This window comes from Streptopelia decaocto (genome assembly GCF_964273445.1).
Source record: "Streptopelia decaocto genome assembly, chromosome: 6".
NCBI lineage: Eukaryota > Metazoa > Chordata > Aves > Columbiformes > Columbidae > Streptopelia > Streptopelia decaocto.
Genome location: NC_138660.1, coordinates 58,478,097 through 58,495,302, shown reverse-complemented (window position 1 = coordinate 58,495,302; position 17,206 = coordinate 58,478,097). Strand labels below are relative to the sequence as shown.

The 17,206-nt window shown below is 43.0% G+C and overlaps 1 protein-coding gene across 1 annotated transcript; it reads right to left on the bottom strand.

Moving 5' to 3' along the window:
• Window positions 1-10: 10 nt before the first annotated feature.
• On the bottom strand, window positions 11-15,554 carry LOC309441761 (glycerol-3-phosphate dehydrogenase [NAD(+)], cytoplasmic-like). Its single transcript, XM_082056780.1, has 8 exons — window positions 15,499-15,554; window positions 10,418-10,595; window positions 7,877-8,017; window positions 6,519-6,657; window positions 5,466-5,578; window positions 3,693-3,926; window positions 3,429-3,535; window positions 11-2,107 (listed from the first exon to the last, which is right to left on the bottom strand). Exons 1-8 carry the CDS (start codon window positions 15,537-15,539, stop codon window positions 2,011-2,013), a joined length of 1,050 nt encoding a protein of 349 aa, XP_081912906.1. The 5' UTR covers window positions 15,540-15,554; the 3' UTR covers window positions 11-2,010.
• Between the last annotated feature and the right edge of the window lie 1,652 nt (window positions 15,555-17,206).

The following is a 17,206-nucleotide window of genomic DNA, read 5'->3' as shown; positions in this document are numbered from 1 at the left end:
CAAAGTGCAATAAAGGACCATTACAACAGTCATTTATTTTGTGAGAATTTTGAAAAATGAAATTACACTGTCTGCATATCGATCGCTTTATTAAACTCTTATTTGACACACTTTGAAGGTAAAATGTTCTATATTACCATTAGCTCATAGGAGATTTTCGGAAGTTCAATCTGCCGGTGAAATGAGGAGGTTCCTGAATTCTCTATTCCATCCTCAGGTATGTGATACTTAAAAATTATGCAATATTTAAGTCTTTTTTTCTTTTTTTCCACTTGAAGATGATAATTCCCTGCTTTGTGTGAAGGATTTGGCCACCCGATTCCCATTTCAGCTGGAGGAATGTTGGTGTTACCCAGCGGCTGTGGAGTTGCTCAGTGTCCCCAGTGCTGGTCGGTGGGATCCGTGATGCTGCAGCCACTGTTTCTGGTACTGAGCCAGCTTTGCCAGCTGTGAGACTGGGGTTTTTACCATATATTTATAATGACAATACATTTATTTATATATATATATATATATTACTCTGATAAATGAGAGACAGAGCAGCATTCCTATCAAATGCAGCGTGAAGACAATTTTATAATCTAGCATGTTTTTGTTTTTTTCTAAGCAATATGTCAGCAAATAGATTTAAAAAAGCCCAAACATTTGCCTTCATCTCTTCTATTTTGGAAAATCGGATAAAGCAAAGCAAAAGTAGGTTACTCTTTTTGTTTGCCTTGTCTTAAAATAGGAGTCTTTCAAAAGGATATGAAAGCTTATAAAACGTGCCACTGTTCATTTCGTAGATGGCTTTAATGCTGAAAAACATCAGGTATGTAAAGCTACCCAAGTACAGCTCTAAGGTTTAAAAATCTTTATGTTTCTAAAGTTAATGCCATTGGTAACAAAGTAAAAAAAACTGGTATATGGACCAGTTTGTGTTTAAAATTCAGAAGCAGATGGAGAGATCTCTCCTCTGGAGTGTAATGGGTGTTGCTTAAGCCACAGCAGAGTCGGAGCCTTAGACTGCAGCCTGGAAAACCGTGGGAGCAGCACTGGGGCCGGGCCAGTGGAGTTTCCCACTGGAGTTAAGATGCAGCCCGGTTTCAAATGCAATTTTACAGGATTTTTGTGCGTCTAGAGCGGTCATTTCCATGCGTGTATAAAAAGTCAAGTACCACAGAGGGTTTTTCACTGTTGCTCATGAAGTCCTCAAAATAACAGGATTGCCCAAGCTGTGAGCTGAGTCGTGGGTACATCCTCCTTGTCAGCCTCAGTTCTCCCCTCTCAGCTTGTAGCAATTAATGAATACATGTATTTGGCTATTCTGATTTTCTTCCTGTGTTTCAACAGAATAAGTCTAGCGAAGGTCAGACTGCTCCTGAGGATTTCATAGTTTCCTGAATTGGAAACAAACACCTCTCTGCCCTTAAATTGTTCTGAACATTCATGTGTGTCTGAGCACAGTAACAACACCTATTTTTTAAAAGAGGCATATAGTGGGAAACAAAATTAAGGAAGGACTAAATGTCACAAAATGCAAAATGTTATTTTTGTTTGAGGGGAATTATGGAAACCCAGCATTTGCCCATGTGATGGCATCTTATTGCTGTCAGGCCTTTTTTTAATTATCATTATATTTTTTCTGTTTGGATGAGTTCTTCTGCATCTTGTGCTGTTCTGTAAGTAACATTAGCAGGCAAAATGTTGAGATTCACGTGAGCCAGACTGAGCTCTAGTTATGGAAATTACGAAGGGAACTGTTTTCAATCAACAAGAAAGTCATTCTAGGGAAACGCCTGCATTACCAACTCAAATCAAATACTGTTAAATTTTACATTGGTTTCCTGTTCATTGGGTATAAGGTTGAAATTAAAGGCAGATCTTTTGACCCCCAGAAATGAGGGTACTGAAATACATTCTTTCTTGCTTTTAGAGCAAGTGTTGTCACACAAGCTGTTTCTCTATTTGCCGTGGAGCGGACAGGAGTCCTGGGAAGATGCGGGTGCAGCTGGGTGAGGAGGGGGGGTCTCACATGTGCTCCGGGTGGTTCTGGAGGCACACGATGAAATCCTGGATCGACTGACCCTCGTAGCAGATCTTGTAGATGGTTGTAAATAACGGAAACCTGGAAGAAGCACACAGCAATGAAAATAGTTTTTAAAGCTTATATATAAACGTTTCTACTCCATTTATAATGAAGTTTTTGTTGTCGTTGTAGGGGTTTTTTTGTGTATTTTTTGTTTTGTTATGGTAAAAGGAAAGTGGAAAATTTTTCTCTCTTTCCAATATGCTTTTAACTTGGAGGTGCCTTTACTGGAAGACTATATAGGGCAATTACAAGGAGCCAGAGGCAATTCTTGGGGGTGTCAGCAGAGAAGAGCTATTTTGGAGACAGAGTTCCTATCATTTTTTTATTTACAAAAATATCTCAAATTGCATATCCTCTTTTTCCTTCTGTGTGCCAAATGCATATGTTATTTTCATTCATTACTGTTATCTAAAAGACAAAAAAAGGATGAAAATGGGTAATTATTTTCTTTTCCTAGTTTAGAGTTCTTTCCCTTTTGCAAGCTTAGTCATTATGTGCTAAAAATGAGTCCACTGAATGACTTGAAGCTGAGTGTGTAACTAAGTGCAATCATAGGATACTGATCACGTTTTGATTTAAAGTTCACATCGTGTCAAAATGAGCTTTTCTAGTCTCTCTCATTTTTGAAAGATAATGCTACTTGAATCTTCCGTATCTGTTATAATTCTAACAATGTTTTGGTTTGTTTTGTTTTTTTCGTAAGTAATTTAGTGGTGTTTGACCTGTCAGGACTGCTAATGTACGAGAGGGAATGGGATGGAGGGAAGTTTGGCTTTTCTATTCTTTAAGCTGAGATAAAGTTTTCAAATTATAAATAATCTTACATCATCCCAAACAATTAGAAGTACTTTTATCTCAGCATTGTTTGTGGCACTTAAAGCATCGCTATCAGCACATATTACCTATTCCATGCATGCAAAAATTTCTCATTAGGATTACACTCCCAAATTTTATACTGAGATAACCCACTTAACGTTTGCTGCAAGCTGTAATGGTGATACACTGAGAATGAGAAACCCTTTGACTCATAGATCATGTTTGCAAGCTGACTCTGCATGTGGCCTTCAGCCTTGTTTAAGGGAATGGGGATATCTGGGTAGCTCCTCTGGATTATTATTTCTTTTGTTTCTTGTGTGTCTGTGGCTCATTTCTTCCAATGTTGTTTAGGCTTCATCCCATTTTACTGACCATGGCAATGAGGAGTCAGGCTAAGCTGAGCTCTAACAGTGGCCCAAGATGTAGAATGCAGTTGTTGCACAAACTAACAAGATGATCAAACACAGGTACCATTAAGGAGGTTATGAATCACTCATCATTTGTTGTTGATTCCATTTAAAAAAAAAATAAAAGCACTTACTTATCAAGCATATTTTTCTGTTTCAGAATCTTGTAGACTTCAGCTGAGGTCTGAGGACCTTGCAGCTTTTGTCCATTCAGCATCTCATTTTCCAGTTCCTCAATGGACTAGAAGAGAGGAGACTCATTACTTGGATCAGAGGGGATACTGCTGTGGTACCAGCAGTTATCAAGAAGGTAATGATGGAATAGCTAATGATGCTTTTGTAAAACACAGAAGGTTTTCTTCATGTGTTACTATAAAATATTTCAAAATTCTCCTTACTTTTCCTGTGCGAGCAAAAGCTTCCGCTACTTTCCTGTTGCGTCCCCCGTAGCAGGTAGTGATGAGATCAGCGACTCCGCAGCTTTCCAGAAAAGTGGCTATTGATACCGGCCCCCTGCAGAACATCTTGGCAAAGGCCACCATTTCCATAAGGCCCAAGCGTATAATTGCTGCCTTTGTGTTATCGCCAAAGTTCAGTCCATCACAGAACCCAGCTCCCACTGCTACGATGTTCTGAAAACGGTCCAGTGCAAAATACAGAGGAGGACAGGAAATGGTCAGGCAAGATGTGCGGTTCGTTAGCGTGCACTGAGCTATAAGAACATCTATAAATCTGTCTTCACCCCTTCACCAGAAGAAGGTTCAATTCCCATTGGCTATGAGTTTATGTTATGAAGAAGGTAGACAGATAATTACTGTTGAACAAAAGTACCTGGGCTTCTAGAAGATTATTATAAAGTATCCTCTGTTATTCCCACGGGCAAAAATCAAATCAGCTTGTTTAATACAGTAACGGTGCAAATGCATAGCATGTATGCAATTAATATTTGGGGTTTTTTTTCTTCTGCTAGTTCCAAGTTGGGGCTCTCTGACCTTTCTGTTTTAACTACTTAAAATATCCCAGATGGAGTCATGCCTTTCCAGGTTTTCTCTGTGGGCCTCTAATTTAAACAGACATGGGTTCTACATACTGGTACTGCAGTAGATTAAATTTGGGGTTTCCCTTCAAAAAAAGGTCAATAAAATTGCCCTTTTCTACAGCTCTAAACAAATCTCTCAGGATCCTAAACATCCTCACATATCCTCACCGTTGTCCTGCACACCTCCTTTCCCACTTCCCAATACCTAAATAAGTCTCTAAATAAGTGCAGTTCACTGTATTTGAGTAATATGTCACCCAGTACTGCTGTTGAAGTGTTTACTCCAGACATGCACACACCTTAGTGCAAATTTATATATATATATATATATATATATATTTAAGTAAAGCAAATTATTTCAAAAAGAGCAAAGATTTTCTACAAAGCAGAAACAACTTCTCTCCCCTCTGTGCCTGCCAAGTCTTTGGCCAAAAGCAAAATCCAGAGATACTTGGTTGTGTATGTAAAGAAACTTTTGGTATGTAAAGTTAAAATTCTTTCCTAGCCAGTAATCTTCCTTCCCCCAAGGAAAGGTGAATTATTGAAGCACAAATGATTGAATGCATAAAAAGAAAGTACAAAGGATCGCAAGCTGAAGTCACTTTTGGCAGATTTAAAAGCAATCTCCAAATCTCACTCAAGCGCCCTCTCATTGGAAACTTGGTGATTTGGTTATTGCTCTGATCTGGTCTGAGATCTCTGTGGGCATCGCTGAAAAAGGCACAGATGTGCTGCCAACGGAGAACGTTGCTTCTGATGCAAACTTTCTAGTAGGTTACTACTGGAACCATGGAAATAGGTTATTAGTGGGAGCTACTATATGTAAGTCTTTGTTCCACGCGCTTGCAATACTTAGACAAGAAAATACAGCAGACTAAATTCTGCCCTCAGAAGCAGAGAGGTGCCCCCGCTCAAAGAAAAAGTAAGCTATTCTAAAATGCTTTGCCAGCAGATATATTTTTAAGTAAATTTTCCCTTTTTAACAGATTGGAAAATTGACACATGAACATCTTGTCTGTGTTCACTCATTATAGGGTGGCAGAACTCATATTAGACCCAATGGCTTACAGAAGACTCGGGTGAAGATAGAATTTGGCCCTAATAAAAAACATTTTGGTTTGAAACTACTCACTTTTAAGGCTCCACAAATCTCCACTGTATCAGAGTCAGGCACCACAGTAATCCTGAAGTTGGGGGTCTGCATTAATTCTTTAAAAATCTCCCCTTGCTTTTCATTTTTGCACCCTGTGGGAAGGAAGGATGAAAGTTAGAATGTTTTTGTAATGTTTCGCAGTACACACAGTTAACTAAAACCTAAAATAGGGACCCAGGGACCACAAAACCTGAGTGATGCTAAACAAGAGATTTGTGTGACAGCAGTTCCTGCTGCTGGAAACCAGTGTTAAATGTATTCAAGTGCCAGGACATTGACCGAGAATATTGCTCAACTCTTCTAATCGTGTCTAGTCCTACTCGTGCCTAGTTGCTCTGCCAGCAACAAATGCCCAGCGGGTACAATTTTCACTGTTACTGTAACATTTGCAGGGCAAAGGAACAATAGTGCAACATGATTTATTTTTCTGTTTTCCTTAGCTATGAAAGGATTTACTATAATACAAATTTTTGCTGACTTCAAAAATCAGTGAGTTATAAAAACTACTGGATGAACTTTCTAGTCAGGTCAGACCCAGTTCTGGGGGCATCTGAGGCTACGCCTTGGCAAGCAGTTGAGTGAGAGGGAGGAACAGAATGTCACTGGGTTTTGTTTTGTTTTCAAACAAAGAAATTTGAAGATGGAGAAATGCACCTCAGGGAGCATGAGCACAGACAAGCTTCTGATTACAGTTCTCTGTCTAGACTGTAGAGTGTATCAGCCACTGATGTACTCAGCATTGAGCTGTACAGACATAAAAGGTGGCTCTTGCCAGCCCCTACAGGAACAGGATTAAGCTGTAATGTTTCAATGGATGAAATTGGCTCTCAGCACTGAAACCCAGCTGTTGGTTTGGATCCGATCCCGCCAGCGCCAGCCTCCCTGGAAATCACGCTGCCTCCTGAATGAGCTCAGGGGTACAGCACCTACCCTGCTGCTCGGGAACCACCTGGGACCATCACATCCCCCTGCTGCCTCCAGAGGTTTTCTTCTTGCTAAAACACAGCCACTCTAGCTCTTTGCAGTAATTACCAATGGTGGTTTCACAGAACTTCTCATCAGCCACTTCTTTGGCTATGTTGGCCCCCATAAGGACACTGATTTCTATTTTCAGTTTCTCTCGAATGAGGTCAGAGATGAGCTTCAGGCCATCAGGACCATCATCAATCCCCTGAATAAAAGAGGACAGTCAAAACCAAGTTATTAGAAAAGGAAAGAGCACCAGTAAAGCAAAAGGTGTCTTATTGCCTGCAGCTCTCTGGTGTTAATTGGAAGGATTTGGGTCTTATATTCACTAGCATTAGCCATTACTACAAATGCTCTGGGTTTGTACTTTGATAACTGCAAATTCAGTGCAAGTTTAGCAAGAAGGCAGTGATAGTCGAGGTAAATCTGCAAGAGGCCTCACATCTACTGCTGCTGTCCTGAGGCTTTCTTTGATGCTGTATTTTTCCTTTGTGCTAAATTCCTGTAGTACAGAACCAGACTTTTAAATTAAGCCTACAAGCGGTAGCTTTTCTTTGTAAGATCTAAGTGTTAATCTGCTTCATTGGCATTAAGGAGTATACTGAAATGTCTTGGGTTTTTTTCTGAGCTAAAGAAAGAAGTAAATTTGCAGGAATTTCCTTCCTCTTCCACCCTCCTTTCCTCTGCGTACTGCTGCTTGTGGGATAATTTCTATAAGGGAAAAATGAAAAAGGCATGGAAGGAAGAGGTGATATTGCAGTCTGAAAACTTGCAATACATTTCTTTCATTATGATTTTTAATTGGATATTTCCTGTAATGCGATCAAACGAAGAAGCAGTAGACTATATTCCTATGCTTTTCCTCTGGCTTTTAGTTTGAGATTATCTTAAAATATTTATTCCTTTTAAGATTAGGATAATCTGGTACCTTTAACCCTATTCCTCAGTTCATGCCAGATTGAAATTGCTCCAGTTCTGCAAAACTATTAGTGTTACTGTGCTGTTTTAATGCTGCCCAGAACAGCTTTAGCATATACTTGGAATAAGCACTTCGACCCAGCGCTCTTCCCAGTTCAGAGTTAACTGAGGCTGTTGTCTGATGAGTATTTTTTCTGGCAGCGGCACCAGCCCTTGCAGCCCACCCTCTGTCCATTTTCACCTCTGTGCTGGTCCGAGTGGGAATGGATCCAGGCTAAAGACGGCTGGCAAAGGCGGATACTCTTAGCCCGCCTGGGTTGCCCCATCCTTTCTGTGGCCACGCGAGCAGCAGAAGGGCTGGCGGAAGCTGGGTATGTTTTAATTCTTGCAGGAAAAAAAGCTTGTGTTTATGCAGAGCATGCAGCTGAGGGCTGGAGCTCCTGCCCTTAACTTGAAGTTATTTATTTACTCTGTACAGACTGAGCCTTGTGGAGATGACAACTTACCTTGATCAGGGAAATCCCAAAGGTCTCGGGTTTTATCTGGCCTGCAATCTGCTCGCAGATTCGTCCAATGAATTGATGTGGCAGAACAAACACTAGGATGTCTGCTCCCTTTGTTGCTTCAGCCACATCTGGCACAGCCACCTGGGACAAGAGTGACAACCAAAATGAGCCCCAGGTAGGAATCTTCACACCTTGCAAGACAGCAACATGCTGAAGCCACTGCAGATGCATTGCTAATGTCTTTAATTTTAACTGGTACTGTGGTGTAGCTGCTAGCTCTTCATGTGAACAGCTACAGACCTCTTCTGAAATATCCAAAGCAGTGTAACTATTTTAGGTTTGGATTTTTTTATAATTTTGCTTTTAATTTGCCTTCCATCCCAGCCCTGTGTGGATAATCTGGGGAAGATGATATATTTTCTGAATTTGCAGCATTCTGCAAAGCCCCTTTGCTGGTTCAGCTTCTTCAGATGGTTTCTGAAGATACTGAGCAACCCCATATGATTTTTCTGGAATGAGTGGTAGCACTGGGGAGCATGGGAGCAAACTGGGGTGGTGAGACAGAGCCTCTTCTGGCAGTCTGTAGTTTCCATAGGTCATCATCTGAGAGTTACTCAGGAATAAACTGTATCAAAAGGTAGAGATTATCATCATCTGGGGGGTGTCTATGTCTTAGTAACTTAATCAATAATTACAAAGAGCTATACAATATGCTTAATAAGTAGCAAGCTGTATCCTCTTCCAAATGCTGATGTCACTCAGAACAGTATTTCAAGCCAGGCTACAGAGGCAAGGGCAGGTGAATTGGAGCCTGCTGTAGAATCATAGGACAGTTTAGGTTGGAAGGGACCTTCAAAGCTCATCTAGTCCAGCCCCCTGCCATGAGCAGGGACATCTTCACCCAGATCAGGTTGCTCAGAGCCCTGTCCAGCCTGGCCTGGGATGTCTCCAGGGATGGGGCATCAACCACCTCTCTGGGCAACCTGGGCCAGTGTTTCACCACCCTCAGTGTAAAAAATTTCTTCCTCATGTCCAGCCTGAATCTCCTCTCCTTTAGTTTAAAACCATTACCCCTTGTCCTGTTGTAACATGCCCTGCTAAAAAGTCTGTCCCCATCTTTCTAATGGGCCTCTTTTAAGTACAGAAACGCTGCAATAAGGTCTTCCTGGGGCTTTTTCTTCTCCAGGCTGAACAACCCAAACTCTCTCAGTCTGTCCTCATACCTCTGTCCATCCCTCTGATCATTACAAGCAGTTCACAATCAGAGAAAACATCGTGCTCAGATGCAGCCTTGGAGCAAGTGGGAGAACCAGAGCTACTGCCAGCAAGGCATGTTCTCTGAGAAGACAGCAAAGCAGGAGCAGAGCAGAGGCTGGCAGCGCTGCAAGGACAGTGCTCCTCGCTCTCCAAAATGTCACAGAGCAATGCAAAGGGGAAATTGGGGTTGTGTGGCTTTGTTATTTTGTTGTTTTTTCCCAGTTGGAGATGAAGATGTGAGGGTCCCTCCAGCTGATCTCTGCTGGTGAAGCCTGAGACTTTGCTACAGACAGGCTGAGGCTGATCTCAAGTGATGCTGACAAGCCTGTTGCTCTGCTAGAGGGTTGTAAAAATAACAGTGGCAAGTCAGTTGTAACCCAGGAGAACTGTGTGCCAAGTTCAAACCACGGGAGTGCATATATGCAATCACAGCACTAAATAGAGTGCTAAATATAAGCACTTTCCAAGCAAGGAGATCCACCACATGCAGCATCCTAACTTCCTTTTACAAGTGCAGCTGTTCCAGAAACACATTGCTACTTTCTTTAATGCACAGAATACTGGCACTTGGCAAAATCTTGAACAGCCAAAGCCTCACCTTGCTTGCTTTGGTAGCAATAAATTATTTAAGCTAATTAATTTAAGTAGAGATGCACAATTTGGTATTTTAAATGTCCATGAAAATGAAATACCGTATATTTTTGGTGGAATTTACAGCATTATTAATTATAGCAGTGCGTTGCTATCCTGAAATTGCCCATTAGTCATCTCAGCTGTTCACTGTGCTGTTTTCTTTTTTAGAAAAGGGGAGAGCACTAGCTTTCCTATATATATATGTATATATACGTGTGTGTGTATATCTATATATCTATATATCTATATATCTATATATCTATATATAGATATATATCGATATATATCTATTTCCCAGAAGATGCTGTGGGTTTGAAGTATCTCAGGTCTGTGCAGACATAACTCAGGCACTGGCAGGCAGAGAGATGCTGATTTCTGCTGGAGAGGAGGAGGGGGTGTTACCAGCACCTGACCCAGACGGGTGTTTGAAGTTGCGTGTGACATGTGAGACAAGCAGAATGCACAGAAGCGAGTTGTATTTCAGCAAACTTAAAATATCGGAGTGAGTTAGGTGGCAAACCAGAATGAAGAATTACTTCCTAATTTTAATTTTGCCAGATGTTGCCTCCTTTATATATATATATATATATATAAATATATATAATTTTTTTTTTTTTTTCAGTGATTTCTCTCTCCTTCCCCACAACTTACCACATTTGGGGGTATCTTGTATCCAGGCAGATATTTAACATTTTCGTGTTCTTGGTTGATTATTTCTGAGAGTTTTCTTCCATTGATGATCTCTTCAAATACCCATATCTTGACAGTAGGATCAAATCTGTTGGATTTCTGGACATTTTTGCCAATAATTCTGGCTATGGCTGATCCCCTTGAAAAAAAAAAAATCAAAATAACTAATAGGAAACAAAAAGTTTTATTGTGAATCGGAAACACAAATTACTTTAAATATAATAACTCATTAGAAGCCTGTGCTACAAAGCTGTTTGTGTGCTTGCTACACTTATCAGAAAGCTTTATCCACAATCCTCCCTCAAAAACCCTCAGTTTAAAACCGCAGGAAGTAGAACCAGGGAAAACATCACTGTAATAGGGGATCTGAAGCCATATCAAAGATTATCCAGTGAAAGTGTGATGTACCATCAACAGCTCTAAAAAATACAGTGTCTGGGTTTGAAATCTTTCTTGCTCCTCAAACAATTCTCTTTTTCTGGAGACCAACAAATTTGGCAAGGCAGCACTGAACAACCTTAATGTGTCAGATAAATGGGTCCCACTTTCCTACTAATAACCAAACAGTTGCAATAAGGATTTTACGTCAGAGATAAATCCTCAGAAATTGTTCTTTTCTTAAAAAGAAACAATCCAAACAAACAAAACTTCAACTTGACAGTTTGTCTTTGTTTACTGTTCTAATTATCACTGTAACAGGATCTGGAAGAGTTGCAGTCTGAGGATATTTTAACCATCCAGTTCACTCTTCTTCAGTCGTACTCAGTTCAGACAATAATTTTATTTTCTCATCACCACTGCAGCCTTGCAAACGTTCACTTACTTTCTTGGCAAGAGAGAACTAAAAACCCCACAGAAAATATTGGAAGATATTGCTTAATGCTCTTTACATTTTATGGGGTGATTATTTTTATTCCTCTGTTCCCTCTTTTAATTTTAATACTACTTTAATCTCTCAACTACTGGCCATTTTACTAACGCAACTGAAAGAGGAGCTCCAGCTGCAACACTCTTGTGCTCTGCCCCTGCATGGACAGGATTTAGCTGTTGTATGTTTTCTCGAACTGATAAAGGTCTCGAGTATATCCAAGACGAAGTCCAGGTATGTCTGTGCTGTCAATGGCTCAAGGTGAACCACGTTGTCAACCATATTTTTGATGTAATAGGTTTGCACAAGGCTGAATTTCTCAATAAGTAATAAAAGAATAAGGCCTTTATCTTTAGCGATAAGGAAATCCGACGGAGATCAGGTTTCACGTTGCTCAGTGTTAACTATATAATGTATCCTGAGCTGCCGTAATGCTTGCTTTCTAAGAAGAGATGATTTGGTTTGGTCCTTTAAATGTGTAGGGAAATGTTTTAGGGGTGAACCTTTACTGTAAGAGAAGTATTATCTTTAAAATTACTTAAATTCTGGTTCTCTTGCCCTGCTATCAACAGAGAGCACAATCAAGGCTTGAGCTGAGGATCTAAATTCATCATCCAGCTTGTCCAGGAACCTCTGCTCAGCATTTCCCGCACAACCTGGACAGTGAACTTAGGCCTCAAGCCTACCCATAAAAATAACCCTTCTAGCTATGTACCAAGTTAGCATGATTTTTTCTCTTGAAAGATGCAGACTCCAGCTCTAACCTCTGACATCCTGAATGGGACTCAACTCTCCATAGATACATCTGACCTTCCTGCAGAGCTGTCACTACCACTGTGCTTGGATGTTGCCACCCAAGTATTTTCCTATCGACAAGATGGCAGTGAAGGTATCTTGGCAAAAAAAGTAACTCCATAAATGTCAGTATTTTTTTGTTTGTTTCTCTTTAGATGAAGGAGGATTTGAAGGAGAAAGGGTTTAATGTTTAAAAGACATCAGGGAAAATATCTCACCACAAAACCATCAAACAGTTCAAAACCTGATGCTCTGTTTTACTTAGTCCATTTAAAATTCAGTCACCACTGATCAGCCTGGGGAAAAAGAATTGGACTGTCTCTGGAGGTCATGTTTGACAGACTACAGAGGCTTGGCAGATAAGGGCTGCTAATGCAAACAAAATCAAGGATGCTCATGTAGAAAGACTTTGACATAGTAGGGTTTTTTTTTCTACAAAACTGAATTTAGTGAAAATTAATAGAAGGCTGAGAACTCCACTTAGATACTTTTTAAAAGTAAGTGAAAACTGCCAATCAGGGTTGTTTTTTTTTTTTTCCCAATTATGTTAATTCATGTTAGAAAAATAAAGCTTTCATCTGGAGATTTTCTATCATAATGGAAGAGCTTTGATGCAGAATAACTCAAATAAGACCCATTATTTATATATGTGAACATGAAAGTGTTCATGGTGTACATCAGATCCAGTGAAAAATCAAGCTTAACAGACCCCACAAAGCACTGAGTCCCTTCCCTCTGCAGAGAGCAGTCAGATATACTTATGCCATTCCTAATAGCTTTCTGAGGAGGTCTTAAAGCCTCAGAAGTTGCAGGTCTCTTCCCTTTCCCAACCAGCCGATCTCAGGACTTTGCTACCTTTAGCATCAGAAAGACCATCCTCATGTTTAACGTGTTTCTTACTGCAGTTTAAGCTTATTTCTATTTCAGAAGTGTGGAATATTTTTTTTCTCCTTTAGATCCCTGAAGATGATCATGTTTCCTCTAGTCTCTTTCTTAGCCAGCCACCCCAATTTTTTAAAATTCTAGTATCACCAAGGTTGGCAGGGACCATGAGAGGTCTCCAAAGTGGGACCAGCACTGGGTTCAGATCAGGTTGCTCAGGGCTTTGTTGAGTTGAGTCTTGAAAACTCTCCAAGCCACGACCTCCTCTCTGGGCAACCTGCCCCAATGTTTTCTTATTCTTTTAGGGGTTTAGTTTTTTTTTTCCTACTCTCTTTATATACTGAGCTAGCACCTTCTCTGGTTCAATTTATGAACACTGGCTCTTGTTTTTCTTCCGTGCGCCTCCATAAAAAGCCTGGCCATCTGTTTGTGTTAAAGACAAGAACCTAGCTTAAGCTGGATCTTTGCTGAGGGCTCTGCAGTCCAAATGCACCTAAGAAGGTTGGGAGAGTTTTTGGATTTTGAAGGGACAGACAGTGAATTAAGCCTCTGTTTGTAAGAACAGGTAACTGAACTGTGATTAATGTGAACACAAACCCTCCTGCACCTGGCTGGCAACCACAAAATGCGACGCAGCACTTACTTCGTTTAACCACATCACTCATGAGTCTCCTGACAGTGTTGACTTAGAAAGTCTTCTGCAGCTGACACGAGCTATTGCAACACGCTGTGTCACATGTCAACCATGTTTCTGAGCTGCAAGGAAGACTCAAGAGCAGTGATATGAACTGTCACCCAAATATTCAGGAGGAACATACGAAAAAAAAATGTTTGCCAAGGATAAACATATTTTTGTGCTGTGCTAAGACAACCTGTTCTGCCACAGAGGCTATGAATAGATGTGATGTACACATCAGAGCACAATGTTTATCTTCTCCCCAAAGATTTTACCGACTATGCATGTGGTAGGAAGCAAGAGATGGGCCCAGGCAGACAGGCAGTACAAGTAGATAGTATTGAATGGCTGGGGTCTCTGTGGCATAACTCTTTCTAAGTAAAAGCTGACTCCCAGATGTGCAGCCAAGACTGCTGAGGGGCTTGGAAGTGATAACAAGCTGCTTGCACAAGGTTGGAAGTGACAGCAAGATGTCTGCACTGGCTTGGATGCCTGTGGTTGAGGTGAGGGAGAAGAGGGGAGCGGGGGAGGAGTGCAAGCGCTGGAATGACATGGTGGAGGTGGCAGTTGGGGAAATGCTGGTGCAGAAATGATGGGGCAGGACTGAGTCCGTCAGTGCCAGAGAAAGCCAGATGCGTGATGTTGAGTTCCCAAAGCAGACTTAGCTGTGCAGTTACACGTGAAAGGCTGTATCTGGGAGATGTTGTGCACAGAGAGCCTGTGATCTGGAAAGACAGCATGCATGTGGGGGCTCAGAAAGCAGCAGACTGCTTTTGCAAGGCAGGAAGGCAAAGAGCTGTGCTTTATGCCGTGTTCTCAGCACCTCAAGAGCAACCACTCCCTCACCTATTGATTTTTTTTTGGCATTTGTTTCCACTTAGCTGTCAGATATTTTTAAAATCTAGAGGACCTTGCCCTTCTTGTACAAAGCAATCCACAGAACTACCTGGAGGCTGGGTTTGATAATCCCAAGCACAAGCACATACATGTTTTTGTGTTCAGCTTATATAAATTCTAAGAAGAGTAAAACGTGGACTCCAGTGAGAAAAGGTTTGTTCACTTCAGTGGGGTCTGTCAGACCCAAGGAGCTCCGGAGAGCCGTGCTTTTGTCTGTACTAGAAAGGACTGAGCAGCAGCAGACACTCTTATGAATGGGGCTAAAGATACACTGGGGATCTGAACACAACTCTTGTACAAGGCTTCATCTGCCCCAAAATGCAAAACAACATGCTGAGGAGGCTGGAAGTGAAAGCTGTCAGTAAGTCACGGCTTTAAACGAAACCTGTGCTCTGCTTCCTTCACAGGGATACAAACAGCATCACTGCTCTCCTCCCTACTCAATGCTTGCATTGGACCTGCCTGGGCCCTGCCACACACAGCTAGAGGCACAGATCTTTTCCTCTCTGGCATCTCACTGTCCTGTCACCTGCCTTTAAACAGGTTATACCGCTCAGTGATGCAGGAGCCTCGCGTCTCTTCCAGGTCTCACAGCCTGGTGCATCTCTCGGGGATGACGGTCCCTCCCCCAAGGCTGATGCCGGACACGATCGGGAGCGGGGCTGCGGTTTCAGGACCATGGAGACCCCACGGCACCCGCCCGCCGCCCCCGCCGCTCCCGCCCCCGACCTGTTGCGAAGCCCCCGGCAGCGGCGGGGGGAGCCGGCGTGGGGCGCGGTTGTGTTGCGGAGGTGGGAAGGAAACAAGGAAGGAAACAAGGAAGGAACAGGAAAAAGAGAGAAAAAAAATAAATAGGAAAAAAAGAAGGACAGCAGGAGAGAGGCGGGAGGACGGGGGGTCCCCCCCCCGCGCTGCGGCACTCACCAGTTCCCCGAGCCCACGATGCAGACGCGGAGCGGGGACATGCTGCGGGCGGCCCTCCCGCTGCTGCCGGCGGCTCCGCTCGGCCCGGCCCGCTGCCAGCACCGCCCCTGCCGGCCCGGCCCCCAGCGCCTGCGGGAGGAACCGGCGTGAGCGGGCGGCGGCCCCGGAGGCAGAGCTACCCCCCGGCTCCGCCCGCAGCCCCCGCGGCTTCTCTGCCCGGGTCGGTCCTTCCCCCGAGGGGCTGCCCTGCGGGTTTCGGCTGGGACCGGGGAGCTTCAGTGCCCCGGAGGGGGAACGGAGAAAACGGTGCCGTCACCGAAATCCACGGGGATGAGAACCTGCGTGGGGAAGACCCCGGCACTTCTCGTGGTGTGGGACCTTCCTCCCCATCCGCAAGCCCAGGGGGTTTCTGCAGGGTGGGTGAAGTGGCAGTTTGGGAGAGATACAAGCTGGGCCCTTAGCGGCAGTGGAAGACATCTCGAGGTCCCACCTGTCCTGCCAGACAGATGCATAATTGGCTTGAATTCTTCTGATAGATGAGGACCACACCAGGGAAAGGCTATGAGTGCATTTCCAGAGCCAAATTCAGCTGATAAATCATGGACTGTAGCACAGTTCTTAGTATGGGACATCAAACAAAAGTTATCTGCACAGAAGGATGCAACACAGTGGTGTTCCTTTACCGCTATATGACCTAATCATGCATAACAGCCTACAAATTACCATGCTTTACCTCCCAGCCTTCCATTACACTCTGTCTCCTCTTCAAGCAGCCTTCTCTGTTGTTTTTAGGCCAAAGAGCTGCATTTGCCACCTTCCCTGCACTTGCACTCCTGCTTTGCCTCGTTCTGCCGTGCTCAGGCTCCCTTCCTTGCTGAGGGGCTGTAGGCTGAGTGGTGACCACATCTGCTGCCCTCTCACCAGAACTTGGCTCAGTGGGTTTCTGGCACTGTGTGACAAGGATGCCTGACCCTATGATTCATAGAGGGAGGCTGTCTGCCAGTCTTTCAGAAGCCCGTGGGTGTTTCTGGAGGTACACATATGTTCAGCTTGCCTGCTGTCAGCTTCATTGGTTCAGCTATTTGGTACATCCTGATGGAGGTGAGGGTGTTTGAGGACATAACAAACTAGGGCAAAATCGTGCAAAATAGTATGTTGAGAAAATGACTGAGACAGGTTGTTGAAAAGGAAGGTGTAGCTGGGGCTCTGGGCATGTGTGAAGCCTGATGGGGAGCTCTGTGAGCAGAGGCACCACTCACATGTACAGTTTGAGCACAGCCAAGGCACACAAGCCTTTCTCAGGTTCCATGTGCATTTCTTCCAGTCTCCTGCTTGTTCACCTTGATTTGCTCTTTCCCTGGCTGTATAGCTCCTCTGTGCTTCTTAGCTCTCTTATCCCTTTAACTTATTCCAACCCCTGTGAAAAAAATCCACTGTGGAGGTGAGAAGGAGTGTCCTCCTTCTTGCCCTGTTCAGCCCCTGAGACTTCTCTGCCTGTTGCAAGCTCTTCTGTCCTTCTGTCCCCAGGCCCCAAGGGGAGGACACAGTAACTGAAGCACCGGCTTCTGCAACTAATGCATGCAGTCTATATAGTATGTAAGTATTGCAAATTGTAATGGTTTCATTTAAATTAATGTGGAAGCTTTTAATTACAAAGGGCATCAGTTTGGTGGCCTCAGGACTGATGGATTTATGTGTCTTCCACATT